The sequence below is a fragment of the Phocoena phocoena genome, chromosome 13 (assembly GCF_963924675.1).
Source record: "Phocoena phocoena chromosome 13, mPhoPho1.1, whole genome shotgun sequence".
In the NCBI taxonomy this organism is placed as follows: Eukaryota; Metazoa; Chordata; class Mammalia; order Artiodactyla; family Phocoenidae; genus Phocoena; species Phocoena phocoena.
In genome coordinates, this window is record NC_089231.1 from 65,789,212 (window position 1) to 65,802,386 (window position 13,175).

Genomic DNA, 13,175 nt, shown 5'->3' on the forward strand with positions numbered 1-13,175 from the left:
TGCGGAGGTCAGACGGAGGGGAAGAGACCAGACGCAGCAACTGTTTGGCTTCTGAGAAAAACTGGAAAAGCAAATGGCGGGATGGGGGGGTCGCAAGCACAATCTGGAGGGAGGACGATCTAGTCAAACCCTGGCTGGGGTCTCCGCCGCCCCAGGGGTCACATAAGTGGTAAAGCCGAGAGAGTAGGGGGCACTGGACTGGCCAAGGGCAGGGACATCTTATCTACAAGAGGGAGGTGGGAGTGGGGCGAGGGCCCCGCAGCCGGCCCTGGCACCCCACGCCCCGCAGAGAGGAAGGGGTTGCCGAAGAACAGGCCCAGAGGTGGGGGGGAGGAGCTGGAGGTGGGGCGTTCTAAGCCTCGACCCCTCCCTCCGGATCTCAAAAGCCCCTTCATCCCAGCCCACGCCCACCCCTCCCCACCCCCCCACCTACCCCCACCCCATCCCCACCTCACCCCATTCTCCATCCTACCCCATTCCCCCATTCCATCCCCCATTCCACGATTCCTCCCTCCCCCTCCTCACTTCCATCCCATCTCCTCCCCCCACTTCACCCATCCCCCCATCTCCTCCCCATCCCCCCAACCCTACCTTTCCCCCATCCCACCCCTGACCCACCCCATCCCCACTCTCACCACCCGGCCGTCCAGTGGGCATGGCCACAGACGCCACCCCTCCCCCTCTCCCCACTCCCTCCCCGCCTACTAAACGGAACCCCTTCTAGACTCCCTGGAAGACCCCACTCGCGATCCCAGGATCTCGTGAGATTTGCCCCAGGAGGAAACAGAAAGCAGGATTGGTCGGGCCGCGTGGTTTCCGGGCGGGGCGCTGCTGAGTTCGCGGTTCTTTGTCCGCAGAGCGCACGCGGGGGATCGTGTGGCGTGGCGCTGCGGCCCGAAAGGTAAGTTCCCGTCCTGGTGCCCCCGCGTTCCCATGGGGTGACCTTGAGCTAGTCCCCGGGGCCCGGGGCCCCCGCTCCTGTTCTGCAGCGGAAAACGAGCTCTCACGACCTGGGGCTGGAGCGGAGGCCACAAGCGGTGGGGGGCAGCCTTGGGCCTACCCGGGCCACGTGCCCCGTGAGGAGGCCGCGGCGCCGCGTGGGGGACGTAATAATCCAGGGAACCCGGGTCTGCGGGGATGGCCAGAGCTAACTGGGCGCTGCTTTGCGCTGGCAATGGGGTCCCCTCGGGAGGTGCCAGGGTGTGGGGGCCAGAGAAAGGGGCAGAACTGGGGCTGCAGGACGGCGGTTAGTGCCCTTAGAGGAAGGTCCCTTTGACCGGAGCATGAGGTCTTTCCTTCGATTGTCTGCTGCTTCAGCCAATGAGAAATTTCTCGGGTTTGGTGACGAAGAGATTCTCGCTGAAACGGCAGGGTCGGGGCTCCGGTTTTCAGTTTACCCAGTAGAGTTCTCACTGTGGCTTCGTAACTACACGTGTGGAACACACCGTGTCTTTGTTTTTTGGAGAATTTGGGTTCTTGTTTTTTTTTTGTTGTTTTTTTGCGGTATGTGGGCCTCTCACTGTTGTGGCCTCTCCCATTGCGGAGCACAGGCTCCGGACGCGCAGGCTCCCAGGTGTCCCAGGATGTCCTGTTGCCCCCTCAGTGCTGTTAATCGTGGAGCTGCATGCAATCTGCATCCTGAAGCCCTCACGGCGGGAGGAGGATGAGCAGCCTTTATTTTTCCAAGTCATTTTCCCAAGAGAGCTTTCATCCTCCTGCCTTCTTAGAAGAAGCAGCTGCAATGTGTTGGGGTCCCATTCCCGAAGCCACGGTTACGTTCAGAACCTGTGCTTGGGGCGAAGGAGCAGGGCTGGCATCAGCCCCCAGAGACTTGACTCCTGTGTGGTGTTGGGCAGGGGCAGGGTGGGTGAGCCCAGGGAGGTTTTGGTCTCCCTAAGCCGTGAGCTGGGACCCCTGGGCCTAGGGGCGGTCCCGGAAAGAAAGCACCCAGAGGGCACAACGACTCATCCAGCTGCAGCCCAAGGAGGCCAGGGAGGCGGACCTGGAGCTGGAGGATGGAGAGGGACCGCAGGAGCGAGGACGATCTCGTGCCCTGGGGGTGCTGGGCAGCATATGGGAGCTGATGATACCAGCACACCGGGCTGTATCCCCCAGTATCACTGCTGCCTCCAGAGCAGGAAATGTGGCCTCTCTGTCCCAGAGCCACAGACACTGAGTGGCTGTGTCAGGACAGACTGGGCTCAGGACCCAGAGAAGAGCAGGATATGCAAAGGGGAGAGGTCAAGGTCATCACTCCAGAGATGTTCAGGGTGGAGGGAGAAAAGGGAAGGGGGTCAGCCGTGGGCTGCCAGACGGTCCCCTCCTTAGTGTCTCTCACCTGTGCAGACAGACCATGAGCAGACCCCAGGCCATGGCGGAGACCCCCACAAGCTCTTCTGCAGCCATGGTGCCAGGCTGGGCTCCCCACACCTTTCTTAGCCCCTGCCTCACGTGTGGGAGGGGCCTCTGTGCACAGCTGCTTCCCAAATCCTTCAGGCGACACCGTATCAGCGAATTTGCTTACTTCCTCCTGCCGAGGGCAAGGAGTGCTGGGAGGTTTCCTGGAGCCTGAGCTCCCGGGGTACGGCTGCTGAGCCGAGGTACCAGTGAGTGCAGGCCTTTCTGGATTGCTCCCCGATATATCGCCCCTCCCCCCATCTTCCTGGAAGACCTATCAGGACCCACAGACCTGCTGAGTGCCTAGTAGACTGTAGTAGGTGATGGCCCCTGAATGGAGGCTCCTGTCCTCCGTTCTCGTCCCTGACATTGTCCACTGTCCACGAACAGAGTGGGCTGTTCCCATCCACAGGCGACTTCCCCGGGCACACTCCCACTGGGCTGGCACGTTGATGGCTTAGCGAGCCCTGGACCAGGAGCCAGGGGCCTCGTTCCCGTGTCACCCTCTCGTGGCTGGCTCTGTGACACAGGTGCAAAGGACTTGCCCTTTTGAGCCTCAGCCACTGCACAGGGAAAGGAAAAAGCCCCTGCCGACATTTCAGATCTTGATGGAGAAGCCGAGGCTAGGAGAGTGAAACACTTTGGTGATTTAAGCTCTACCAAACACGAGGAATTGTTGACTGACTCATTATTCTGATTCAGAATCCAGCTTCAGGCTCCTTGTCCCCATCTCCTGGAGACGCTTCAGTGAAGAGCATGGTTGTGACAAAAAAATGAAGATGTCCCAGAGGCAGTGATGCCAGCAAACATCTTCACAGTAAAGGAACCTGGAGATAATGTCAGGCCCTGAAAACACAAAGGGTGAAATGTTGGAAGCAGATCCAGGCTTAGAAAGCAGAGTGACACCGCAATGAGAAGCCCACGCACCGCAACGAAAAGTAGCCCCCGCTCGATGCAACTACAGAAAGCCCGCATGCAGCAACGAAAACCCAATGCAGCCGAAAGTAAATAAATAAATTAAAAAAAAAAAAAAACAAGTCAGAGTGACAGGTTGCCCGGGCGTAGGAAGGACACTCAGCCCTGACTGAAAGTTATGTGATGAGAAGCACGGAAGCAGTGTTGAGAGGATTCTTGATGAGTTTTTCGCAAAGAAACAAAACATTTTCTCAGTGCTTAAAATCACAGTGTGCTGAAAAAAAATAGCTTTACTGGGCTTTCCTGGTGGCGCAGTGGTTGAGAGTCCGCCTGCCGATGCAGGGGACACGGGTTCGTGCCCGGGTCCAAGAGGATCCCACATGCCACGGAGCGGCTGGGCCCGTGAGCCATGGCCGCTGAGCCTGCGCGTCCGGAGCCTCTTCTCTGCAACGGGAGAGGCCACGACAGTGAGAGGCCCGCGTACTGCAGAAAAATAAAAAAAAAACCTTTACTGTTTTTACTTTTCTAAACATTGCAGTGGATCGTGTTAAGAGGGTTCTTAACGTTTTCAAAGAATATGTAACGGCTGCAGGAAAAGTCATATTTTGCCTTGGATTATGACGGTTGGCTTTGCAGTTCCAGCATGCATGGTCGCCTCGGTGGCCCTGCCCCACCGTGCAGGCCACGTCCGCCTGTCATTATTTTTTCGACTTGCTTGTTTTTCATTTGTCTGCTCAGCTGAATGCAAGGTCCGTGCCTCAGAGACACCCTGAGTGGAAGACCATGACATCTTATTTCTTCCATTCTTACTGAGATAGAATTGACATACAGCCCTGTACAAGCTTAAAGGGTGCAGCATCGTGAGTTGACTTAACAAGCATCATCTCATATGGATACAAAATTATACAGAAAACACGTTTTTCCCCTGTGATGAGAACTCTTAGGATTACTCTCTCAATGACTTTCATACGTAACCTACAACAGTGTCAGTTATACTTACCCTGTTGTACATCATCTCCCTAGTATGTACTTCTAACTAGAAGACGACCATGACATTGTCACTGGGCTGTTCCTCCCCGTCACCCAGAACAGCAGTGGATGGTCTGCTCCAGGCACTCTGTAAATGTTTTGAGTAAATCGAGGGTTGCCAATAGAGGGGGAGTCTGGGTATGGGGGCGAGGGGACCAGCTGGGCGGGAGACCGCCCTGTGAGCACGTCCCCTCTGCCTGGTGCCTCCTGCCAGCCCTCAGCACAGGGTGGGCTGTCCCCTCAAAGGTGGAGCCAGTGCTCCCCGAGTCCTGAGGCTCACCAACGCTCCTCCAGTGGAAAAAAGTCCAGTGCAAAGGGCCGGACAGCCCAACGCACCTGGTGTCACGCTGAGCCACAGTGACCTTATGGCTCGGTGTTGGAGATTTGGGGTCAGTTGGACGACAGGGATACAACACGAGACCCCTCTTCTCCTCCTCTCTCCAAAAGCACAGTTCCCACCATCTCAGGCAATAACGAGGTTGACCGTGCAGTCCTGAGAAGCATCCTCTCCGGGGCCAAAGGCCAAGACTGGGGCCTCCCCTTCTCTCTGAACCTCTCTCATCTTTGTGTCTAGGGTCAGTGCTCCCTCTCTGTCCCTTGGAGTTGGCAAGGGGGACAGCCACTGGCACCTCCCCCAGGCCAAAGCAAACAGAGCCAGATCCTGGGGACACTCCCAGTCCCCAAGTGCCCTTAGTGGTCCCAGACATGGCTTCAGCATATAAAGGACACAGCTCTGAGAGCCAGGAAACCAGGCCCCCGGCTCTGCTGCCATTTCCCTCCTCCCCCCTCGTCCTGGGCCATCCCCCGCCCAACCAGCCTGGAGTGGGCCCTCAGCCTCCCGCACCCCTACTTGCCTCTAGAAGCACTTCCCTCGGGATTAACTGGCTGGACCCAGGGTGACCTGGATGTCAGATGTGTCCTCACTGGGGCGGAAGAAGTGGGGAGACTTGCTTGTTTCGGTCTAGATGTCATTGGATCTGAAGTGGAACCACATCTTGCCAAGTGCAGGAAGAGGCAGAGAGGGCTGACGGAGACCTTCGATTTTTCAAGAGGCCCAGAGGGCAAAATATTCCAGGGCAAGAAGCGATCTGACTGCAGAGGGAAAGGAGACGTACCAGATCCTGAGTAGGATCTTGTCTGCTCGAGGCTGGGTCAAGAGAGCCGAAGGAGGAGAAGCCACCATCGGCCTGGCACCCAGGGCCTCTATCAGCCTGGTGCCTCTGAAGACCAGCAGGGTTGGGGTCTTCCTCTGGAAGCCAGGAAGGGTCATCTTCCAGCATTTCTGGTGCTTCTTTGAATGCAGAAAAGTAGCTGGCCTTTTCTTTACCTTCTTCTACACTTGTTATGTCAGAAGAATTGGGGAGAAATCCGTGATTTCTGTTGATGCCAGTGGAAGGATGTCCGGTCCCCCACCCTCCCCGCATCGTGGCCACACCCCAGGCTCTGGGAGAGGTGGGCTGACTTGCCAGGGATGCAGAAAGAGGGGGCTGCGCCGTCAGCACAGGCCAGGAGCAGGAACCTGGGGACACACATGCATTCTAAAGACCCCAGGAAGGCCCTGGGGGCAGATGCTTTGCGATCCCAGTAGAAATTCTGTGACTGGAGATGGGAAGGGGGACAGGACACCCCCCCACCATGAGCTCAGAAGCTGCTCTGGCCTGTACAGCGTGAGACCAGGTGACCAGGACGTGGTAGAAACGTCCCCCCAATTGACTCATGCCTGGGCCTTGGGAGTCGTCCTGGGCCAGTCCTGACACTGGGCAGGAAGGACAGGTCTTCCTGCAGCTGTGCCCCTGGTCCTTCTGCCTCCGGACAAACAGGCTCTGCATGGAGGTGGAGGTGGACAGAGGAGTGTCCCCTGCTCGCTGGGGAAGAATGTTCGGCTTATACTTCCCATTTTTACATCATTCGAAGGCAGTGGTCCCTCCTGCCTCCTTGGATCTCCTTCCTGGATGCTGGGTTCCCATGGAAACATCCCAGGCTTGGACGTCTGCCATTTCCTGTTTCCCCGAGGTCCACGTGAAGTCAGTCATCTCTTCCTAACGCTCTGTGGGGCAGATCCATCCACACCCCTCCCGCAAGCAGGTCTTCTGGTTACTCCCTGAGCGGAGCATGGCAGTGTCCACCCCTGGCCAAGTCCCCGGCTCACCAGGCTGAAAAGGAAACTAACTGAATTTCAGCTTTTCTCTGAAGGTTATTTGTGGTGCTGGATGAAACGTGTGAGCACCACTCAGTGGCTGCTCCAGAATCAGGAATATTCTGCTTCACTTACTAATCTCGACTTCCTGCAGGTGACCAGTCAAGGTGATGGTCTGGGAGTTGAGTGTCCATAGAGCCCATTCTAGCTTAACCCTGTTTTAGGCAAACTGCTGATAGGGACGGTAGAAATTTGGAGAAAGCAGTCTCTGGGAAATTACCAAACCAGAGAGCATCCTTCAGAGAATGCTGCCACCTCGCCCGCAGTATAGAATTGTCGGGGCGTCACAATGCAGGGGGTGGAGAGGTTCCCTCAGCCTGTGTTCTGAAACCTCAACAGAACCAACGTGTGAGCCAGCCCAGCAGGGGCATCGCCCCCAGACCCTTCAGCACCGAGCAGAGCTTCACGTCCCCTGAGGGGAGTTCGGTGTTAGAGTAGCTGTGCTTATCGCAGAGCAAGAGAAAAGCTGAATTTTGTTTGTGGGCCTAATGGCGCTCTCGAATCAGAAACCCTGTACGTGAAAGCCTTAGGGGAGGGGTCGGGGGGCTTTTTGAAGCCGCTTTGCATGCCTTGTTTCCTGGGATTGAGGAAATGTTAAGTTATCCACAAACACTGGGAAGGGGCCTTTGAAGGTCATGATGAGGGTTGAAGCTGCTGGACAGAGCCTGGGCTGGGATGTGGAAGAGGACGCCTGAGCCTCGGGGCAAGTCCTCTGCTGGTTGCAGCCCTTTGCTGACACCGATATGTGTGCTTGGCCCACGTTTATTTCCCTCCCTGCCTCCAAGAGCCCAAAGAGCCCACGGCCCTGACCCCCTCAGTGGCTTTCAGGCTGAATAAGGTGTGTCCCAGGTTTGGCCACCAGCACACTTCCAGCCTCTCCCAGCCCACATGGCTACATTTCATCTTGTCAAGCCAATTTGCATATCCCCGCTTCTGGGAGGAAACACCCTTTGCCTCCAGGGACAGAGGGAGGAATATTTGAGTCTTGGGTTTGCCTTGGCTTTAAGGGATCCACCAGGTCCCCCGGTAGCGACTCCTGCTGGCAATCTCTCAGGCCCATCCTGACAAAAGTCTCTGAATTCCTCCAAACACAGCACACTTTACCTCCTCTTGGGTAATTTCCTTGGTCTCATTACAAATGCCCAGCCCTTCCCTCTTCCCAGCCAGCTCCTAGTTGTAATTTTGACCTGACCTCCTTTGGGGAAGCCTTAACCCTCAAAATCTGGAGGACCCGCCATCCCTCAGTGTCACCTCCGTTCCCCCATGAACGGGCACACATTTTGCAGTTTTAGGTTACGTATAAGTGACTGTGTGACTCTCAGGAATTGTGTCATATTTCTTTTTCCTTTGGCGTGATACCACTAGGTCTGCACAAAGCTGTCTTAAGACATTGGGATGGTTTTGACGTGGCCCATGCTCTTCGAACAAATATGCTTGCAGGTTGGTTTTCTTCTTTTATCTTTTGTTTTCACGAGTGGACAGAGGATCCTATCAGTTGTGTGTAAGGAGAAAGTCAAATCAGCGTTAGCTGGATGGATTTCCAGTAATCAGATTCCGCTTTCCATTTGAAATGGAAATTTCAGCTGGGATCTGAAAAGTGTGGCCAGGAAGGCCTATCATGGCTTCTCAGGAGCCAGAGGAGGGACTCAGAGGCCTGAGCACATTGCTTCTTGCACCACACCCGCCCTGGCATCTGGGGCCTCGGGCCCTGACCCCTGCCCCAGCCAGGGTCTCCACAGGACAGGCCATGCAGGCCAAGGTCCTGTAGAGAATTTTTCTTCGCCTTCTGTACACGTTTGCAGTAGCAGGCTTTGCTTTTGCTTCTATGTGAAGTTTTGCCTTAATCCCAAACATTTTGATTTCTGCTCTGGTTTATGCCACTCATAGACAGTTACAGTATTTCTTAACCAAATAGATTTTTTTTCTTTTTTTGATGTAAGACATCTAATTAGTTGGAATTTTTGGATGACATTTTACATATTTGGTTTGTGACTAGTAATTATAGTTCATATCATTTATGGTTTTGTGATTTTTACTCGTTTAAAGGGCCTTTTTGGTTTGTTTTCATTTTAGAAATGAAAAGTTTTTTTAATTCCATGGAATAAAAACAATTCCGTAATAGTAATACTCATAGGTACATCTTGGAATCAGTTTTTTTTTTTCTTACTCTCTAACATCACATGCTATCAAATACTGTCATGCTGCTTTATGGTTTCTGATTTAAAGTTTTTTTTTTTTTTTTTTTTTTTTGTGGTACGCGGGCCTCTCACTGTCGTGGCCTCTCCCGTTGCGGAGCACAGGCTCCGGACGCGCAGGCTCAGCAGCCATGGCTCTCGGGCCCAGCCGCTCTGCGGTATGTGGGATCTTCCCGGACCGGGGCATGAAACCGTGTCCCCTGCATCGGCAGGCGGACTCTCAACCACTTCGCCACCAGGGAAGCCCTGATTTAAAGAGTTTTAAATGGGGTAACGGTACCCACTGTGTGGTGCTCCTCCATCATTCCCATCTGGGTTATTTGTTGGAGTTTAGGAAGAGGCCATGTTGGGCTAAAGTCCTTATTCCTGTTGTTTTCAGTCCTTGAGTGATAATCAAAAGCTTTTCTCCGGAGAGGGTGGGGTCAGCTGTCAGGCTTCTAGGTACCCACCTTTCAGAGGGGCTGGGATTTAATGCAGCATGGGTGGATATGGGATAGGGCGAGAGGTCACCTTGTCCCCTCATTGGGGCCTGGCGCCAGCAGGGCCAGAGCTGTGGCTTTGTGGCCAGAGGGGTGTCTTTGACCCTGCGTTGGGTCCCCTAGAGGGTGGAGGGACGGCAGGGTCGCCGGTCCTTGGCCGGAGAAGGACCCACCCCTTGCTCTCTGGTGTCCCTCCAGTACTCACTCTGGAGCAGATTCTTCAGGGTGGGCATCCAGGCCCCGCCGAAACTCCTGGAACTGGCTGTCCAGAGCCTGCTGAGGGATGAGGCCTTGGCCATCGCCGCTCTGGAGGAGCTGCCCGCTGAGCTCTTCCCACCCCTGTTCTCCGCGGCCTTTGCCGGGATGCGCAGCCAGGCCGTGAAGGCGATGGTGCAGGCCTGGCCCTTCCCCTGCCTCCCGCTGGGGGCCCTGATGAAGGAGCACAAGCCTCACCTGGAGACCTTCCAAGCTGCAGTCGACGGCCTGGACGTCCTGCTTGCCCAGGAGGTCCGCCCCAGGTGAGGGCGACCCAGCAGGCGGGTGGGGCCTGGGGGTCTGAGCAAGATGCAGCTAGCATCGGAGAGGGGGGTGCGGGGCCACGGGGAGGCCTTGGGGCCGTGGCTTCCACTCTGGGAATAGGCTTTCGGGCGTGCAGGGCTACTTAAGGTGCAGAGGTGACAGAAGGCACGTGGGCTCACCCCCTTCTCGTGGTGCTTAAAGTGGGGACCAGGAGGGGCCCCGGAAGCTCGAGGAGCAGCTGGTGTCTGGGGTGTAGCACCATTGCCTGGGTTCTGAGCCGTGCGGTCCTGGTCCCCGTGGGTCTCCGCACAGCTCAGTGTGTCTCCCGTCGTCCCGCAGGCGGTGGAAGCTGCAGGTGCTGGATTTGCGCCAGAACGCCCACCAGGACTTCTGGACCGTGTGGTCCGGCACCAGGGCTGGTGTGTGCTCACTGCTGGAGCCTGAGGTGGCCGGGCCCGTGAGGAAGAGGCGCCGGGTGGAAGGTGCAAGGGCGTGGCTGAAGCAGACCTCGGCCCCCGTGGAGGTGCTCATGGACCTGTGCCTCAAGGAGGGCACCCCCGATGCGTCCCTAAGCTACCTCCTGAAGAAGGTCAAGCGGAGGAGGGGCGCACTCCGCCTGTGCTGTCAGAAGCTGAGGGTCTTCTCCATGCCGATGCACGACGTCAGGAGGATCCTGACGCTGGTGCAGCTCGACTCTGTCCAGGACCTGGAGGTGAACTGTACCTGGAAGCTGGCCACCCTGGGCAGGTTCGCGCCGCACCTGGGCCAGATGGTCAACCTGCGCCGGCTGCTCCTCTCGCACATCCACATGACACCGCACGCCGCCCCCGGCGTGGAGGAGCGCTGCGTCAGCCAGCTCACCTCCCAGTTTCCCAGCCTGCAGCACCTGCAGGAGCTCTACCTGGATTCCATCTCCTTCCTTGAGGGCCGCCTGGACCAGGTGCTCAGGTGAGGCGTGGCGCGGTCTCTCTGCAGACCAGGGCAGGCCTCTCTCGTTTCGTTATCCGTGGGGTGTCTGTCTACTGTCTGCCTGCCATGGATGGTGCCAGGGTGCACGGGCCACTCAGAGGTCCACACGATGCCGCCAGTCCGTCCCCCGGCATCTTGTCACATAGCCTCCCGGGTTAGGGTCAGAGGTGTGGCTTCAGTTAGCTGCCTGTCAAAGGGGGCTCTTTGCCGGGAACCTGCATCGTGGGGGCTTTGGGCCAGGTGAGGGTGGCTTGGGGAATTCTCCTGAGAGAGTGATGTATAAGCTGAGATGATGGAAAATAACTAAGCAGGAGGTCATTCACCAGGGGAAAGCCCATCCAACGTGAGCCTGTCCCTCCCACCTATCCCACTTCCCTGTCTGTCCCGGGGTGCTTTAGGCTCCAGGTGAGGTGTGATGTGGGAAATGGGTGATTGTGGAAATGACGGGGAGGGAGCAGGAGTGAAGAATTGTGGCGCCCATCAGGACATTAAGCAGTTATTGCTCCTCAAGTGTCCAGAGAAGAGAAGCAGAAAGTCAGATGAGTGTCACTACTGAAGTGGCTCCAATCTCGAGGCCAAATTACAACTATTATTTCCTTCTAAGGCTTCTGATTATATAGGAATTCTTCAGTAACATTATTTCTTCTAGAAATTTGTTCTTCATTCTTAAAATAGAATCATAGCTTTACCTGGAACACAATGATGAAAGATGAGAGAATGCAGCCTGATTTATTGTGTGAAAGAGTTGGATTGATTTCCTTTCTGGCAACTGCAAACTCAAAGCATTAAGAATAAACGTGTTCATGACACAAGGACAACAACAGAAAAAAGAGTTGTGGAAAGTGAGGGATGGTTTGTGGCTGATACAGCGACCAGAGTTAGCCCCTGCCGGCTGGACCCCTGTGGACGTTGCCAGACGTTGCCTGGTTTAGCCCTTTAAGCACAGATCCCAGTACTCTCACTGGGAACAGAGAAACAGGTGATGGGGTCCAGGAGGCGGCAGGAAGGAAGCCCGAGTTAAAAGCAGTTTAGGTCATGTCTGCCAATACTGTAGTTTGCTGCTCCCCTCTCTCACTTGGGACATGGGGTCAGGCTCCCCGGTGGGCACCTGCCATTGTTACCTTACCTGTGTTCAGAACACCTGGCAGGGGTATGTCGTCCCCCACTTGAAGGGTGAGCACAGGGAGCACTTGAGGATTCCTTCCCTTGACCCCGTCACACGGCAGATAAGGGATGGGGAAGGACCCCGCTCAACCTTGGGCTGGCCTGGCACCTCTCCCTTGACCATGCAGCATCCTCTGGAAGACTGGGATCTGGTGAAACGGGCCTCTCTTCCCTTGAGGCCTGGGCCACCCCACATCCCTCCGCCCACCACCTCCATCCTCCCGGGACTGACTGCTCTGTCTCTCTCCAGGTGTCTGAAGAGCCCCCTGGAGACCTTGTCGATTACCAACTGCCTGATGTCAGAGGCAGACCTGATGCATCTGTCGCAGTGCCCGAGCGTCAGCCAGCTGAAGGATCTGAGCCTCAGCGGGGTCAACCTGACCAGCATAAGCTCCAAGCCCCTCTGGGTCCTGATCGAGAAGGCCTCGGCCACCCTCCAGGACCTGGACCTGGACGAGTGTGGCATCATGGACTCCCAGTTCAGCGCCCTCCTGCCCGCCCTGAGCCACTGCTCCCAGCTCACCACCTTCAGCTTCTGCGGCAACCCCATCTCGATGGCTGTGCTGGAGAGCCTGCTGCGCCACACCGTGGGGCTGAGCAAGCTGAGCCACGTGCTGTACCCCGCGCCCTTGGAGAGCTACGAGGACGTGCACGGCACCGTCCACCTGGGCCGCCTGGCGCACCTGCACGCCCGGCTCAAGCAGGTGCTGCAGGAGTTGGGGCTTCCCAGTATGGTCTGGTTCAGCGGCGACCCCTGTCCGCACTGTGGCGACAGGACCTTCTACAACCCAGAGCCCATCCTGTGCCCCTGTTACATGGCCGCCTAGCCCAGCGAACGAGCCGCAGGCTTTGTCGCGGGCACGCGCACACTGCCGCTCAGACGTCAGCGCATCTCGAATAAACACAAGCTATAGTTTCAGACAGTTGTTCATTGTTAGCGGGAAAAGGAAAGGTGATTCAGAGCTGGGCGGGGGGGATGGTGACTTGGGGTCTTGATGGGATCTTCAGGGAGATGCATCTTGTAGAGTTAGAAATGTGAATCTAAATTTCTAGAGGGGGATTCAGGCTTGAGAAGTAGATGGGGGCATTTTCCCTACATGTATAGTTATAAAGAAATGGTCAGAAATAAAGGGAACCTCAGTGTCATTCACCTGGTGTTCGCTGTGATCTGTGACCGTGATTCTCCCGTTTAAACCTCAGTAATCTCCTGTTAGTGATTAAATAAGAAGCCAGCATGTGTGAGGCCCAGGCACCCTAGGCTGGACGAGGTTCGGCCCCAAGAGTTAACAGCACCATTTCTCCCTCCCTTTG

At 56.1% G+C, this 13,175-nt stretch overlaps 1 protein-coding gene across 1 annotated transcript in view; it reads left to right on the forward strand.

Annotated features, from left to right (window-relative positions):
- Positions 1–12,691, forward strand: part of LOC136132610 (melanoma antigen preferentially expressed in tumors-like) — a 19,808-nt gene extending 7,117 nt beyond the window's left edge. Inside the window, exons 2-7 of the mRNA XM_065889500.1 lie at positions 858–901; positions 990–1,106; positions 1,925–2,104; positions 9,411–9,730; positions 10,071–10,679; positions 12,115–12,691. Of these exons, the coding sequence (XP_065745572.1) occupies positions 858–901; positions 990–1,106; positions 1,925–2,104; positions 9,411–9,730; positions 10,071–10,679; positions 12,115–12,691 (1,847 nt within the window). The remainder of the gene's footprint in view (positions 1–857; positions 902–989; positions 1,107–1,924; positions 2,105–9,410; positions 9,731–10,070; positions 10,680–12,114) is intronic.
- Positions 12,692–13,175: the final 484 nt, after the last annotated feature.